The 13,205-nt window shown below is 39.8% G+C and overlaps 1 protein-coding gene across 2 annotated transcripts in view; it reads right to left on the bottom strand.

The window, feature by feature from the left end:
- Nucleotides 1-573, bottom strand: part of dscaml1 (Down syndrome cell adhesion molecule like 1) — a 111,334-nt gene extending 110,761 nt beyond the window's left edge. For both annotated transcript variants that reach the window (XM_028045646.1, XM_028045647.1), the window contains exon 1: nt 338-573. In XM_028045646.1, coding sequence (XP_027901447.1) covers nt 338-380 — 43 coding nt within the window. In that variant the 5' untranslated portion in view covers nt 381-573. The remainder of the gene's footprint in view (nt 1-337) is intronic.
- Nucleotides 574-13,205: the final 12,632 nt, after the last annotated feature.

Genomic DNA, 13,205 nt, shown 5'->3' with positions numbered 1-13,205 from the left:
TGTTTTTTTATGCTTCACACAAATAAAAGTGATTGCTGATTTTTGTGTTCTTACTGTTCTCTTTGTAATTTATTTGCGCCTAATCAGATTAATCACCATGGGGGCATGCAGACGTTAATCCAAGCAGCAATTTATGATAAATTGATGGCTGATATAAGAATAAACACCTTCAAAACGAAGAGAAAAAGTTTCTTATCTTCTTCAAGCAGTGATTTGGAGTTTGGTGCGTGTTCTTTAGAGCATGTTTAATTCCAAATCCATCAACTAGTCAACTTCAGCATCTTTTTAGAGAGGAGGCAACATGCAGACAAGGCAAACACTCAAATCTCCAGCTTACCTTCTTGCAAAGAAAACAGCAGGAGTAAAGTTACAAGCCACATGCCATTAATAGCAGTTATATTTCACAGGAATGTTGTGCAGTCCCCCCCCCCAAAAAAGAAAAACGCACGGCGCCGCGTTCGCCCAGTCGAGGCTCCGTGCACAGGACTGGATCTTATCTCTGATGCTCCCCGGCGGTCTTCTCCAGCCCTGGTCCCAACACTCTCCAGCGCCGAAAAAGCGAAGAGCCGTGGAAAGAACCGCCTCTGCTCCCCTTTCTCCCCTCCCCTTACCGGGACAGGCTGCTGCTCGCTCCACCCCCGCTATCCAAATGATGCCCCGTGTATTGGAGAGATACAATGATAACGCACTGTTTAAAAGTGCGGGTGGGGAAAAAAAAACAAAAAAAAAACTCGCTGGAGACAGCACTTTTACGAGCAATGACCTGGCGAGTTCACACTCTAAACTGAGGAAAATCCGAGTTCAAACTAAATATAAACTCTCTTGCATGAAAGTTTAAAGAGGTTTGGGCTGATTTTCTCAATCGTAAAACAATCTTGAAACTGAGTGCGATAGTAAAACTAAAAAAGGACCATGAAATGTTAAAGTTCTAGGTGAGCTGGATGAGAGGAAGCGCAAAGATGCAGTCCGCTTCCTTCAAACGGAGAGACGGAACGCGCTCTGCGCTGCGTCCACAGACAGCGTGTCCTTTACGCAGATGATAATTCTGATAATAATGTTAAGAAAATAGTTATTGAGACCCAAATTAAGGAAAAAAAATTGAGAATAGAACCAGTAACTTTACTGACATGGGCTATAATTTAATAGACGTCTCAATCAGGGTCGCTCCAAGATTGTATGAGTTACTGGTGACGGAATACAGCCATTTGATTCAGGTGTGTTGGAGCAGAGATGCGTCTAAAAGTTGCATGATGGTAGCAGGACTGAACTTGGGCATCCCTGACATGCAGCTTTAAATAGCAGGTGTGAAAAGAGACGCATCCAAGTATTTTGCAAGTTCTGCGTCATGGAGCAAATTTGAATGTATAGCCAGCATGTTTCCTGGTCACAACGTAAACACTCTTTTACATTTGCAAGTAAGAAATGTTTATGGACCGGTAACCTGGTCAGTGTGTAGCCCATCTTTTAACTGTTGATGGCTGGGGATATGCTTCGCCACCTTGTGATCCACAACAGAACATCACCTGGCTCTTTGTACTGACCTCCAAGGAATACCTCACTTATTGTCATAGCAAATGTACAACTCATCTGATATATAACAGTCTTTGCTTGACATAAACTCCCAAACAGCTCTCTGCCTGGCTTAGAACACAACCCACTTGGAGGTATTTTTCTAACCAAAGTTTGTTTTTTTCTTTAACTCTAAAGGGTTAAAAAGGCAAATATTTAATGCTTACAAGTGCAAATACAAAAACAGTCAATGATAAACACAATATTTGAAATAAAAATCAATGGTCATCCACTTAATCCTTACAGGACTGGTGTCAATTTCCAGTGGTCATGGCAAGAGGACAGTACACCCAGAACAAAACAGTCCATCTTGAGGAACACTAGACAGATATCACTGTATCAAACAATTTGGATTGGACTGTTAACCTATCAGACATCTTTTTTAAATTTTGGTGGAAGCTGGAGTGAGCCCAGAGAGAGCTGAGATATGTGCATGGATAACACACATGTTCCAAACAGAAACTCTCATCTGGGATTCATATCCATGTCATATTTTCATCAAAACTAGTATCAACATGTTCAGGTTCTTGAGCAACTGCAGTTCATTTGTTTAAACTTGGAGCCTGTATGTGGAGGAAATGGGCAGAAAAGGTGTTTGATGCAGGATAACTCTGGATAAAAAGTTGGCAAGTCCTGTTGAGCCACCTCCTTTGCTCTTGCTATTCCTCTTTAGATATCTGTCTGGCTGTGTGGAGAGACGTTGAAGTTGGGGATGTGATTACCAGTTATATCCTCAATGGAGTAGATTATTTGGACTTTCTTCTTTTCTGTTTGGCCTTTTCTCTGCATCCTTAAAATCTCATTTTCAACTCCTCTGAGATTCAGGGTCATAGTTGAGGTGTTCTCTAAACGTTTGAGATGCTAATCAGCTGCTCCCATTGTAAAAAATAATACTTGTCATGCATATCTGGGACAACAAAACCGTCCACAGGTAAAAAGAAAAAAAAAAGTGTAGGTTTTAGGTGCACAGAATCCAAAAGCAGAGGGAATAACTTTCCAAACATGCAAAGTTATTCTGCAACTGAAAAATTAACAAGAAATTAACAAAAGCCTACAAAAAGAATAAATCAGGATTAATACAACAGAGCTACTTCAACATGCTGCCACCATGATCCTTACAATGTAAGAATCTTCTCTTAAAAATTCTAGTGTAGGCCAGCTTTCACTTTCTATGTGCATCCAGGAACCTTGGCTGTCCAGGATCCTGATCACATGATCACTGGTCAGCCACTGTTCTCTTCTCTGACGAGGTTTAAGAAATACTGATCAGTGCACACCAGGAGCTAGTTATGTATAGTTCTTAGCATAAAGGCTAATTGTCTCCAAAGTGAACAACCTTGATCTCTAGTGTGAACAAAATCATTGGCCAAACCACTGACTTTACCATAAGTAAACAGCAATATTTTGCCATCTTACCCATTTTTATTTTATCCCAAGGAAGACGTTGGTTGAAGAGTAATCAGGTCAACTGAAGGTAAAACAAAAAGTGTGCCTGTGAAAAATAATGAGTCAACTTTTTAGTCTCTCCTCCAAACCAACAAACTTATTTTCTTAAAACTCCCTAGCATCTGTCCTGATGGTACCAACCAAGCATTTGGGTTAATGAAATGACCCAGCAGGTTTTAGAGTGTAAGGCGATGTTTTGAGAGGCATAATCAAAAAACATTTCTTGTCGTTTAGTGGAGCTGAGGCAAGCTGTGGAGCCCTTTCACTCCCACTGAGGAGCCGCTGTAGTGTGCCAGGGAAGGAAGCAGATTCTGCCTCCACTCTTTATTATGTAACAGGTGGAAACCCACAAACCCACGCGATCTGTCTCTCTTTTTCTCTCCGACACACACGGAGCCAAAAAAACGGGAATACACAAACACCATGCAATAAAAGTGATATACACAGAGGCAGAGTGAGTACTTGTGTGGATGTAAATCTTTTGGAGCATCAAGCGCACTAAGTATAGTGTGGTTTGGCATTCTGATGGCATGACAATATTCATAAACAAAACTCCATGGTTTTTGTGATGCTTATGTACAAATTTAAAACCAAAATCTATACCTAATGTAATTGCTTTTATTTATTTGGATTGTAATACATTGACCAAAGTAAAAAAAAATATCTAAAAATAAAAATCTTGTCAAATTCGCAAACAAATTATAGGAAAATTATACCCCATCATTCTATTTTGTTCTATTTTTTATTTTTTTTGCAACGTTGCTGAAAAGTATTTTAAATTTAAAAACTGATCAGTTGTTTTCATTATAAATCTATCAATGTGCATGGTCAGAGCCAAGCAAACAAATGCTGCATCAGAAAATAGACAACCCTAGTCCGTTACTTCCAGTAAGTGTTGCAAGAAATATTAATTTCCGTCAATAATATTTTAGAATACGTCAGTATTTAATAATGCTTTCATGGCCGAATATTTTTAACACTAAAAATAACAACGGCAACAAAAAATAATAATAAACTGTTATGAAGTTTAACTAGGCAGAAAGAAACTGAGACACTCAGGTCAAAGCACACAGGTGATTAAGAACACAAAAATAAAACACCAGATGGAACAACATCACCAAAATAGCCAAAGTAAGCTCAAAGTCCAACAGATTGTGGCCAAAAACATTTGAGGGTTTGCAATTATCACCAGTTAGAATTTGTTAAGTCAATAAATCACAGGCGCTAGGTAGCCTGTCTGTCTCAACCTTTTCATCTGACTGTTCTTTGGAAACCTCATCACTTCTTTCCTGCATTCTGCTACCTCACTGTTCTTCTGCCGGCCCCAGAAACAAACAGGCCATCAGACAGGACTCAACACACTAAAGCTCTTTGCACAGAAGCATCAGCCATCTGCCTTGTATGATAACACACGAGGTCTGTCTCCTAAAAGCAATGTGGCAAGATGGTTAGGGGGATGACGCGAGTTGGTGTGACAGCACCAAGCAGGTTATGCTATACGTCAGCCAGTGATTGTCATGGGGACTGACAGTTTGAGCTCGGCCGGCCAGGCAGCCGGGCCAGAGAAAAAGCAAGTAGCTCCCGGAGAGCTCCAGAGACTGAAAACAGCAGTCCAGGACAGGCCCACCACACCCATTTCCTACTATCCCTTTCCATATCGCTATGCACCTCTGTTCTTCAACTGATAAGGGAGGAGGACATAAAGGATATGCAATAGGAAAAGTGGAAGGAAGAGAGTTTGTTCACTGAAAAACAGAAGGTCTTAATGTGTAGACAATCAGAGACACCCCTCAGGCGCTGCCAAACATGCCAGGATCATATTTGCATTGATGTGTCCAGTATTAATGCGTTGCCCAAAGCCCAGTGAAACGTCTGCAAGGTTAAAATTAGGAGGAAAGTGTGCATGGCTTTGCTGCTTAGCTCTGCGCAAGGTCACAGAGATCAAAACGAGAACGAAGAGAAGTGCCGGCATGGGAATGATGGAGGACAGTTTCGATTGGTGGAGCAAACTGAATCAGTTGATTGGTCAAATGGCATAGGTTGTGAATCCTTAAACAAATGGGATAATTTCAGGCAGAACACACACTCTAGAAACGCATAAAAGAGACCACAGATTGTTGTAGACTTTAGAGTTGCTCAGCGGGGCCAGCCTTTTCGTCTCCGCATGCTGCATTAGGCTAAAATGAATCACACACACACACGACCGTATACAGCAGCACGTTAACAGGAAGCTACCAGCCAATCCTGTGTTTGCCTTCAGCTAAGCATGCGTGATAGTTGTAGCAGAAAGTGTCTCAGCATATCTGAGAATGCGTATGTATGACGGTGAAGCACGGGACGAACATCTCCGGCTGTTCTCGTCGGGGATTCATTTGCTCAAACGTGGTTGTGTTTGCACAGGCATGACAGTACATGCACATAAGACATCAAGGGGTGTTAATTTATTCAAATGAGCTGAAGAGGATAGTTATGGACTGGGGTGAGGGGCAGTGGAGGTGTATTTTCTGTTGAAGGCGGGGCAAAGAGAGAGGGAAGCGGGAGGGCTTCAACCAGAATTCATGTCTTCATATTTTCTATTGCTGTTTTTCCCCCCCGATTTGCAAATGAGACCATCTGCATGCTCCAAGAGACGTGCAAGGTAAAAAGACAGACATATGTGAAATACGGAGAGCAAAACGAATATGAGGAGTGAAGAGATTCAGACGCAGACATAGCACCTTCCGACACAAACATCATGCCAAGATGATAGCCGTACTTCCAAGATGGCTGCTGCTGGAGGCGTCCTCTTTGGGACAACCTGGAGATCTGCTGCTCTTACTCCAAATTCGGTGATGCCTCAAAGTAGTTTTTGGCTTCAGGTTTCATTTTCAATAATATAAAGTGAAATATGCAATGCTTAGTAAAAACAAATAATAATAATAATTTAAAAAATGGTCAAATCATAGCAATTTGAATATGTTAAACACCTTAGATGCATGCCATATGCGCAGATATTGATCAGAGATATCTGGTGACACCCAGTGGCCATAGTTGAAGATGTTATCAATAATATGATTACAGCACATACTGACTTAGTTCTCTTTTGGCCATTAATGAAAAAGTTTTAAGTGACTGAAAGTAGATTTCTTGAACATTAGATCAGTGTCAGATTTTTGACATGTAATGTTATTTTTTAAAAATATTTCCTTAGTTAAAGATATTTGTTTCTCAAACTGTCCAAAAAAAAAAACATAAACAGACTTTGTTTAGGAATTTTGTTTTTATCTATATTTATAGTTTAGATTTTTTTAAGCTCAGTCTGCATGGAATACGAGTGACCCTGTGATCACAATATACATGGAGAGATGATTTTATGAATGTTTTTGAGTCAAAGATAAAAACATGTTTCCAAATATTAAGACAAAAAGAATTTTGTTGGCAAAACTGATGAAGTAGTGCAGAAAAATAAAATCTCATAATAAATCGATCTTTAATTGTTGCTGCAAATTCTCACACTAAAAGGTTTTGAGAACTGTATTCTTTAATTTGCCAATTTAAGAAAAAAAAAACTTTAACAAAATTACCAGTGTCAAAATTATCAATATTGCTTTTAAGGCTTTTACCAATAGCACAGCTTTGTTTGTTCCTACAACATTTCACAGAGTTGGAGCAGACAGTTCCTTTGCACAAGCTCTGTGGATCATTCAGACTTGTGGGTTGGGTCCTCTCTTGTGTCCCCTCTCCAATTCACCCCAGAGATTTTAATCTTGGTTTTGATATAGCCATAGAGGAAGGTTGATTTTGTGTCTGTTTAAACCCATATGTGTCGAATTTTTCAAATGTTTTGCATCATCTGCTGAAATATCCAGCAATGACCCATTTTTACTTTACTGGTAAAGACTAACATTTTTTTTTCTGGCATCAATTCTAAACAACCAGTTGGTATATAGTAAGTAATTGTTGTCATGGAGATGTGGTTTTTTTCAAAATGCCACTCTTTGCGTCAGTTTTCTAGCAGCTTATTTGGAGAATTATATATTTTACCTCCATTACCAACTTGCTCACTGTGAGTGGCGGCAAGATAAGCAAGGGTCCGCATTCAACCAAGTGATTAATAACGTCGGGCCCCTGTGTCACGTCATAGTTACTGTACAATGGAAACGCATGAAGAACTAGTGCGTAACGTTGAAATACAAAAACGTCAAACTCCATTTCAGTACTAAGAAATGTAGTCGAAACCGTTTAACAGCAGTATTTTTCAGAGATAAAGAAGTAATTACAGTGCAACAGTATTTTCATCAAATTAACCAGGACAAAACCACCAAGCAGCACTTATTTAGAAAAAAAAATATCATAGTTGCTCGTCTCTGTAAAATAAAACAGTTTTAACCAAACTTGGTTAAAAGATTAGTACCAAGTTTCATTGGAAGTGACAAACCGTATCTCACTGTATTCACTTGTCCGTTTCTAGAGACGTTGATAATACAAGTGAAGATTAATTTATTTTGAGGCTTTTTACACAACTATGCCAGAGATACCAACAACTGTGAAGCATGCTGCAAATCGACTTTGGAGCCAAGGCAGACTAAAAATCTGCAAGGGTGCAAGCTTAGCTGTGTTCAGTGTGATCAAAACTTTTATTCTCCTGCTGAGCCACATTTGATTGTTGGTGGGCAGGCACAACCTTTCAAACTAACCAATAAGACTATTCTGTCTCTTGATTGGTAATTTTGAAACGAGGCAAAGAAGCTTGGAGAGCAGTTAACTAATCAGAAGACTTAGTTGTTCAGTAAAACAAAAGACTTGTGCAGGGTTAGGAAAACAGAGTAGATTGTCTGAACATAGGCCTCATACATGCCAAAATCTGTCTGACAGAATGAAAGATGAAAAAGGGTTTAGCTTAACTACAACCTTACAAGGATGAAGTGGGGATACAATCACTGAAAGAAGAACTGTCTCAAACAGCCTCTCATTCTGGTAGTATCATTTGTTTAATAAATCTTTAAACGTTACCCATCAGCTCATTCTTAATTTATTTCTTAGTTACTAAAAGGTGAGAATGGCTCCGTTTGTTGAAGTTATTCGTCCTTGTTTCCTTTAAATTAATGCAACAAATGTGATTACACACACATCGTTGAACAAGACCAACAGTATACGAAACTGAGCAGCCATTCAAAGAAACTGCAGTAATGGGACCATTTAAAGAGTCGTACAAATAAGGGTCAAACAAACAGAATGAAACCACTGTGGACAGTCATCTCTTTGACTTTCTGGTCCGTTGCATAATATTAAGTCAACAATAAATGGTTACATAGGAAAGGAAAACGGACCCAAGACAGAAGGAGACGAGAAAAAGCATGAGCTGATGAAACGTGATCCTTTGAAACATTTCATGAAAATAGAACTAAACACACTTGTGTGCTCTTAGCTCACACCTTACCAACAATAACCAAGCAAACTCTGAAAGAATATAGAAACACGAGGTCAAAAAAAAAAAAAAAGCTAAAGAACAACATCTTGCTATTCTATTGCAATGCCACAAATTATTCTTTGGTAAATTACTTGCCATTTAAAAGTGACCAAAACCACACTAGTACGGACTACCTGCTTGTCTTTGTAGTACTGATGCAGGTCATTTGTGAGGTGAAGCACAAACTACCTGCATTTATTTTCAGGGCTGACTTGTGTATTTTTGAGCTCAAATTTTTTACCTTTATAATTGATATGCAATCTATAATCTAAAGTTTTTTTCCTAATATGGTCAGTGTTACAATATATTACAAAAGAATTAAAATCTCTTGATATTTTACAAATGTTGTCAAATTACAACCACAAATAGGTATGTTTATAACGCAACGTATAAACTGAAAATATGCATTTAATTGGGTTTTATGCAACCAAAACAAAGTAGTGCATAATTCCTAAGTGGCGGTGACATACACACGTTTTCGCCCCCACACCCATTTGAACTATAAATTTGATGAGTGGGTCATTTGTACGTTGCCCTCTCGACTGCAGTACCCCTAAATAAAATCATGAACAAGCTCGAGCAGTATGAACAGTTTCACAAGGCACCGCTGTTCCTCGTATGTCTTTAAGCGTTTCATAAAGATGCTAAGTAAGGAAGCGTTAAATGCCTCCACCTGTTTGCTTTTTGCAGGAAACTCTTGAGGCTGTTTGTTTTCTGGGCAGGCCTCTGAACAGTAGCCAGTCCCATAAAGACTCGTGGGAACTCTGTCTGATCAGCTCTCACACCTGTCCAGCATAATTTGCAGCAGTATGTGGTTCTGTTGCTCTCTAAACTTCCCCCTACTGAGGCGATGTTATCAGGTGGCTTCTCACGCTTACCTCAACTGAAACCCTGACGGAAAACAGCTGAAATTAGCCCTGGAGATGCTGCTGGTATCAGGGGTGGGGGTGAAAAACTGTCTACTTCACTACAAAGCAGCAACTTTTACAACTTCAATTTTTTTAATGAAGTTCATTTCGGGTGGGAACAAAGAGGAGTGACAGACAGAGATGGATGGAGAACTGGGGGTCCTTGGGACTCACTCGCTTGACAGCGCCTGTCTCTACTTGTAATGACTTATTTATTCTGGGGTTATTAATCTGGTGTGGTTTTTCTGTTGATATGATTTATATGCTTTGTCAGCTATGAAGGCATCATTAAAAATAAAAAAAAATAAAAAAGAGCCCCACGCCATCACGGATCAGCTTCAGTAGACTGATGTAAGTGCTTGATCCAGTTTTTGTTTAGTGACCAACGGCAACAGGAGATCGCTTTTTTTTTCTTCTTCTTTTTCATTGGGACCACAAAACATGACCCGTCTTCATTTATCTGATGAGCTTCATCTGTTCGGAGAATTAGTTCCTCTGTCGATGTTGTTTCCGCCCTGATGTTTTTAAACAAAACAAAAAAATAAATAATAAATGACATAGCTTGCACAAACAGATCTTTAGATCTCTGACCGTCCTTCAACAACTTTTCACTTGCTTGTTATTTCCCTCAGTGTTTCCTGTGTCTTCAAACAGGAGCTTGGAGTTTTCGGCCTTGGAGAGCTTTTGCAGCCGGTCGTGTTGTTTTTCTCTTGCCCAGTAGCCCCATCTTGTGTTTTCTTTTTCTCACTACCAAGAAGCCAAGCTCCAAATGCATTCTTTTTGATTTTCCTTGATTAAATTCTTTGGAATTAATAAATCTTTCAGTGAGTGAATAATGGGGGGGGGGGAAAAAGATCTTTTTCTATTTTTTTTAATAATTTTAATGTTATTAACACTGTATGTGTTGTTCCTTTGTAGCACTGACTGCTTGTTTACGGTTGTTGTGCTGATGGAAAGGGAACCTCTGACCCTGTCTCAAGTGTTGTCCAGCTTCTAACAAGCTTCCTTGCAGGATTGTCCTGCAGGAAGTTTCAACAATCGATCCACCAACTCTGACCGGCTTCTATCTCCCTGCTGAAGAAAAACATTCCCACAGCATAATCCCGCCATCACCTTTTCTCAATAGTATTTTCAGCAGCATTGGCTTACTTACACACATGGCAATTTGCATGTAGACATCAAAGCTGTTTCTAATCTGACCACAGCACCTTGCTCCAAGTGTTTGCTTTATCCCCTACATGGCTCATGGTAAGCTTTAAATGGGACGTCTTTACTGGGTTTTTTCCACAATAGAGGTTTCCTTCTGTTACTTTTCTATAAAGGGCCAGATTTGTGAATGTACAATAAACATAACTCTTTGCAACAAATTTACTCACCTTAGTTGCGGTTTTCTGCAGCTCCTCCAGAGTTATGGACCTTCTGGCTGTTTTCTCTGAGTGATGTTTTACTTGCCCAGTGCACCATGTCTTGGTAGGTTTGCACTATAGCCATGCTGTTTTCATTTCCGGAAGAGTGTCAAGAGAAGTGGAGTTTTGATGACTACACTGAGCCCTCTGTGAAAACTGAGGATGAAGAATCTGCATCTTCACATCCCAGACGAACCTCTTCTCTTTCTAGTGGATGAGGACGGCGAACTGCAGGAGGGTGATGGACTCCCAGCATGTGAAAGGTCTGACCTCGTGGAGGGGGTGTCAAGAAAATCCGAGCTCATCCCACTTCCCCATGCTGGAGATTTTAGTTTAACAGTAATAATAAATAAAGTTATCTTTAAAATGAATCACTCAAGTGACATCAAGGCCCAGCAGTAGACTTAAGTGTCAATAAAGTTAGTTTAACAGTAATAATAAATAAAGTTATCTTTATAATGAATCACTCAAGTGACATCAAGGCCCAACAGTAGACTTAAGTGTCAATAAAATAAATCTAGTTGTGTGTGTTGTTTTTGTCTCATGCAAACTTTGCTTTAATTCTACTTTTTTCTATCTAATCATAAGAAATCATAGTCAGTCAGAAAGAGTCATTAAACAGGAAAAGCAGGTTTCCTGGAAAAAGAGGAAGTTTCCAGCCTGCAGATTTATAAAAATAGCTGAGACTACTCCTTTTTTTAAAGGTAAAGTTTTAAAGAATGAAATCTAAACATTATTAGTAATTGGATAAGATTCAAAGTAAAATACTTATATGAATATTGGTTTACTTGTAATAATACTTACACTTATATTTGTGAGAACACCTACAAGAAAAACAAGTAACTGTAACTTTGGTATAAAATAATTAGAATCATGGATTATTCTTGGTTTCTTTTCAGAAAACATCTGTAATAACTCACATTAAGATTATAATAAGAATAATTAATAAGTTATGGTTATAAAATTATAAATGAATGCTAAATCAGAGAAGCTAAAGAAAATAAATGTGATATAAATGTGATTTTGACATTGAACTTGAAATGGGGTAAAAGGTTGTAAAACTGCAATTAAACATCACTGATATGTTGGAGGTAGATGGTAGGTGAAAGGTGACAGGAAGGGAAAAAGGGGAACTAACAGGAGAGCAGAGATGATCAGCACCTTATATGGAAACAGGAGGTTGAGCAACCCTGAGACATTGGCTCAGACATCAGGAAATGTCTGTAAGACAGTGATGGATATGAGATCATCTGTCTAAGCAGACAGCAGGCGCACCAGGGGGGTGGATAAACCCTATATAAGGTGGGTGCAAAAGAGGAACCTGTTGTTGGATCCTCCGGGCAGCTTCGAGCCAAGATCGAGATGGACAAAGAACTCTGCAGCTGAAGAAGAGCCGGGGCCACGGAGCCGGAGACTGTCCTGCACATGGAGACCAACCCGTCTGGCCCACAATCTGTGGCTTCGAATCGCACTTCTCTCATCGGCTGGGTTCAGACCCCAAAGACAAAGATGAAGACAAAGACAAGGAAGAAGAACTGGTGCCTTTTTTCCTGCCAGCACCAAGTCCTGTGTGACCTCACCATCCATGCGGAGAAGAAGTTCATCGGACCTACAGAGATCCCTGCCTTCGCCGATCAACATCTTCCTCCTGCTGCCACACCTTCTTCATCATCAAGCCAGGTCTGGGGTTCGAGACGCCAAACTCCGTCCGTCTCTCTCAAAGGTTCCCTTTTTTAGTTCTCAGTGTCAGCAGTAGGGAAAGATAGACTAGATGACTGATTTTACTTATTTGATTATTTCTGCTACTGAATTAAGCTGTACTGACCCTTGCAAAAATGCCTTACTAATAAAATATTTAGCATAAAGAAAATCTAAAAGATGTTGTGGACATTCAGTTAATGAGTCACCTTAAAGTTCTTTGATGGTTGTAAAATAGCTGTGATGTTTGATTCTGGAGAGGAAAAAGTGGAAAATGTTTTTAGGTTGCTGGTAGCCCATATTTAAAACATCATCCTTGGGACTCGCCCGAGTTACTAAAACCTACCTGGTTCAATAACAAATGCAAGTTGTAAAATAGAGAACGAGCGACCGTTAACAGGTGTGCTCTGTGAAACTAGCTGGCTGTAGGCTGCTCAGTCTGGCTAATTCACAGGGGGAAGAAGGGTGGGACACCTGGATGTAGGCCGTCAGATAACCAGGCGAATCGTTTCTCGAAACCAGCTTAAACAGAGTTTACTTCAGTTCTGGACAGGGTAAATCCCAGCAGATTTAGGAAACTCAACGGACCCGTTAGACGGAGAGCTGGTAGCACATCTCCCCTCTCAGAAGAGGAAGTACGAGAGTGAGAGAGTAGAGACAGAAAGGAGGGGGGGGGGGTGTTGCGCAACAACAAGAGGGATTGAAAATTTCTTCTTGAATTGTTCAAAA

The sequence above is a fragment of the Xiphophorus couchianus genome, chromosome 18 (assembly GCF_001444195.1).
Source record: "Xiphophorus couchianus chromosome 18, X_couchianus-1.0, whole genome shotgun sequence".
In the NCBI taxonomy this organism is placed as follows: Eukaryota; Metazoa; Chordata; class Actinopteri; order Cyprinodontiformes; family Poeciliidae; genus Xiphophorus; species Xiphophorus couchianus.
Note: the sequence above shows the minus strand (reverse complement) of the source record. Positions and strands in the feature narration are given on the sequence as shown.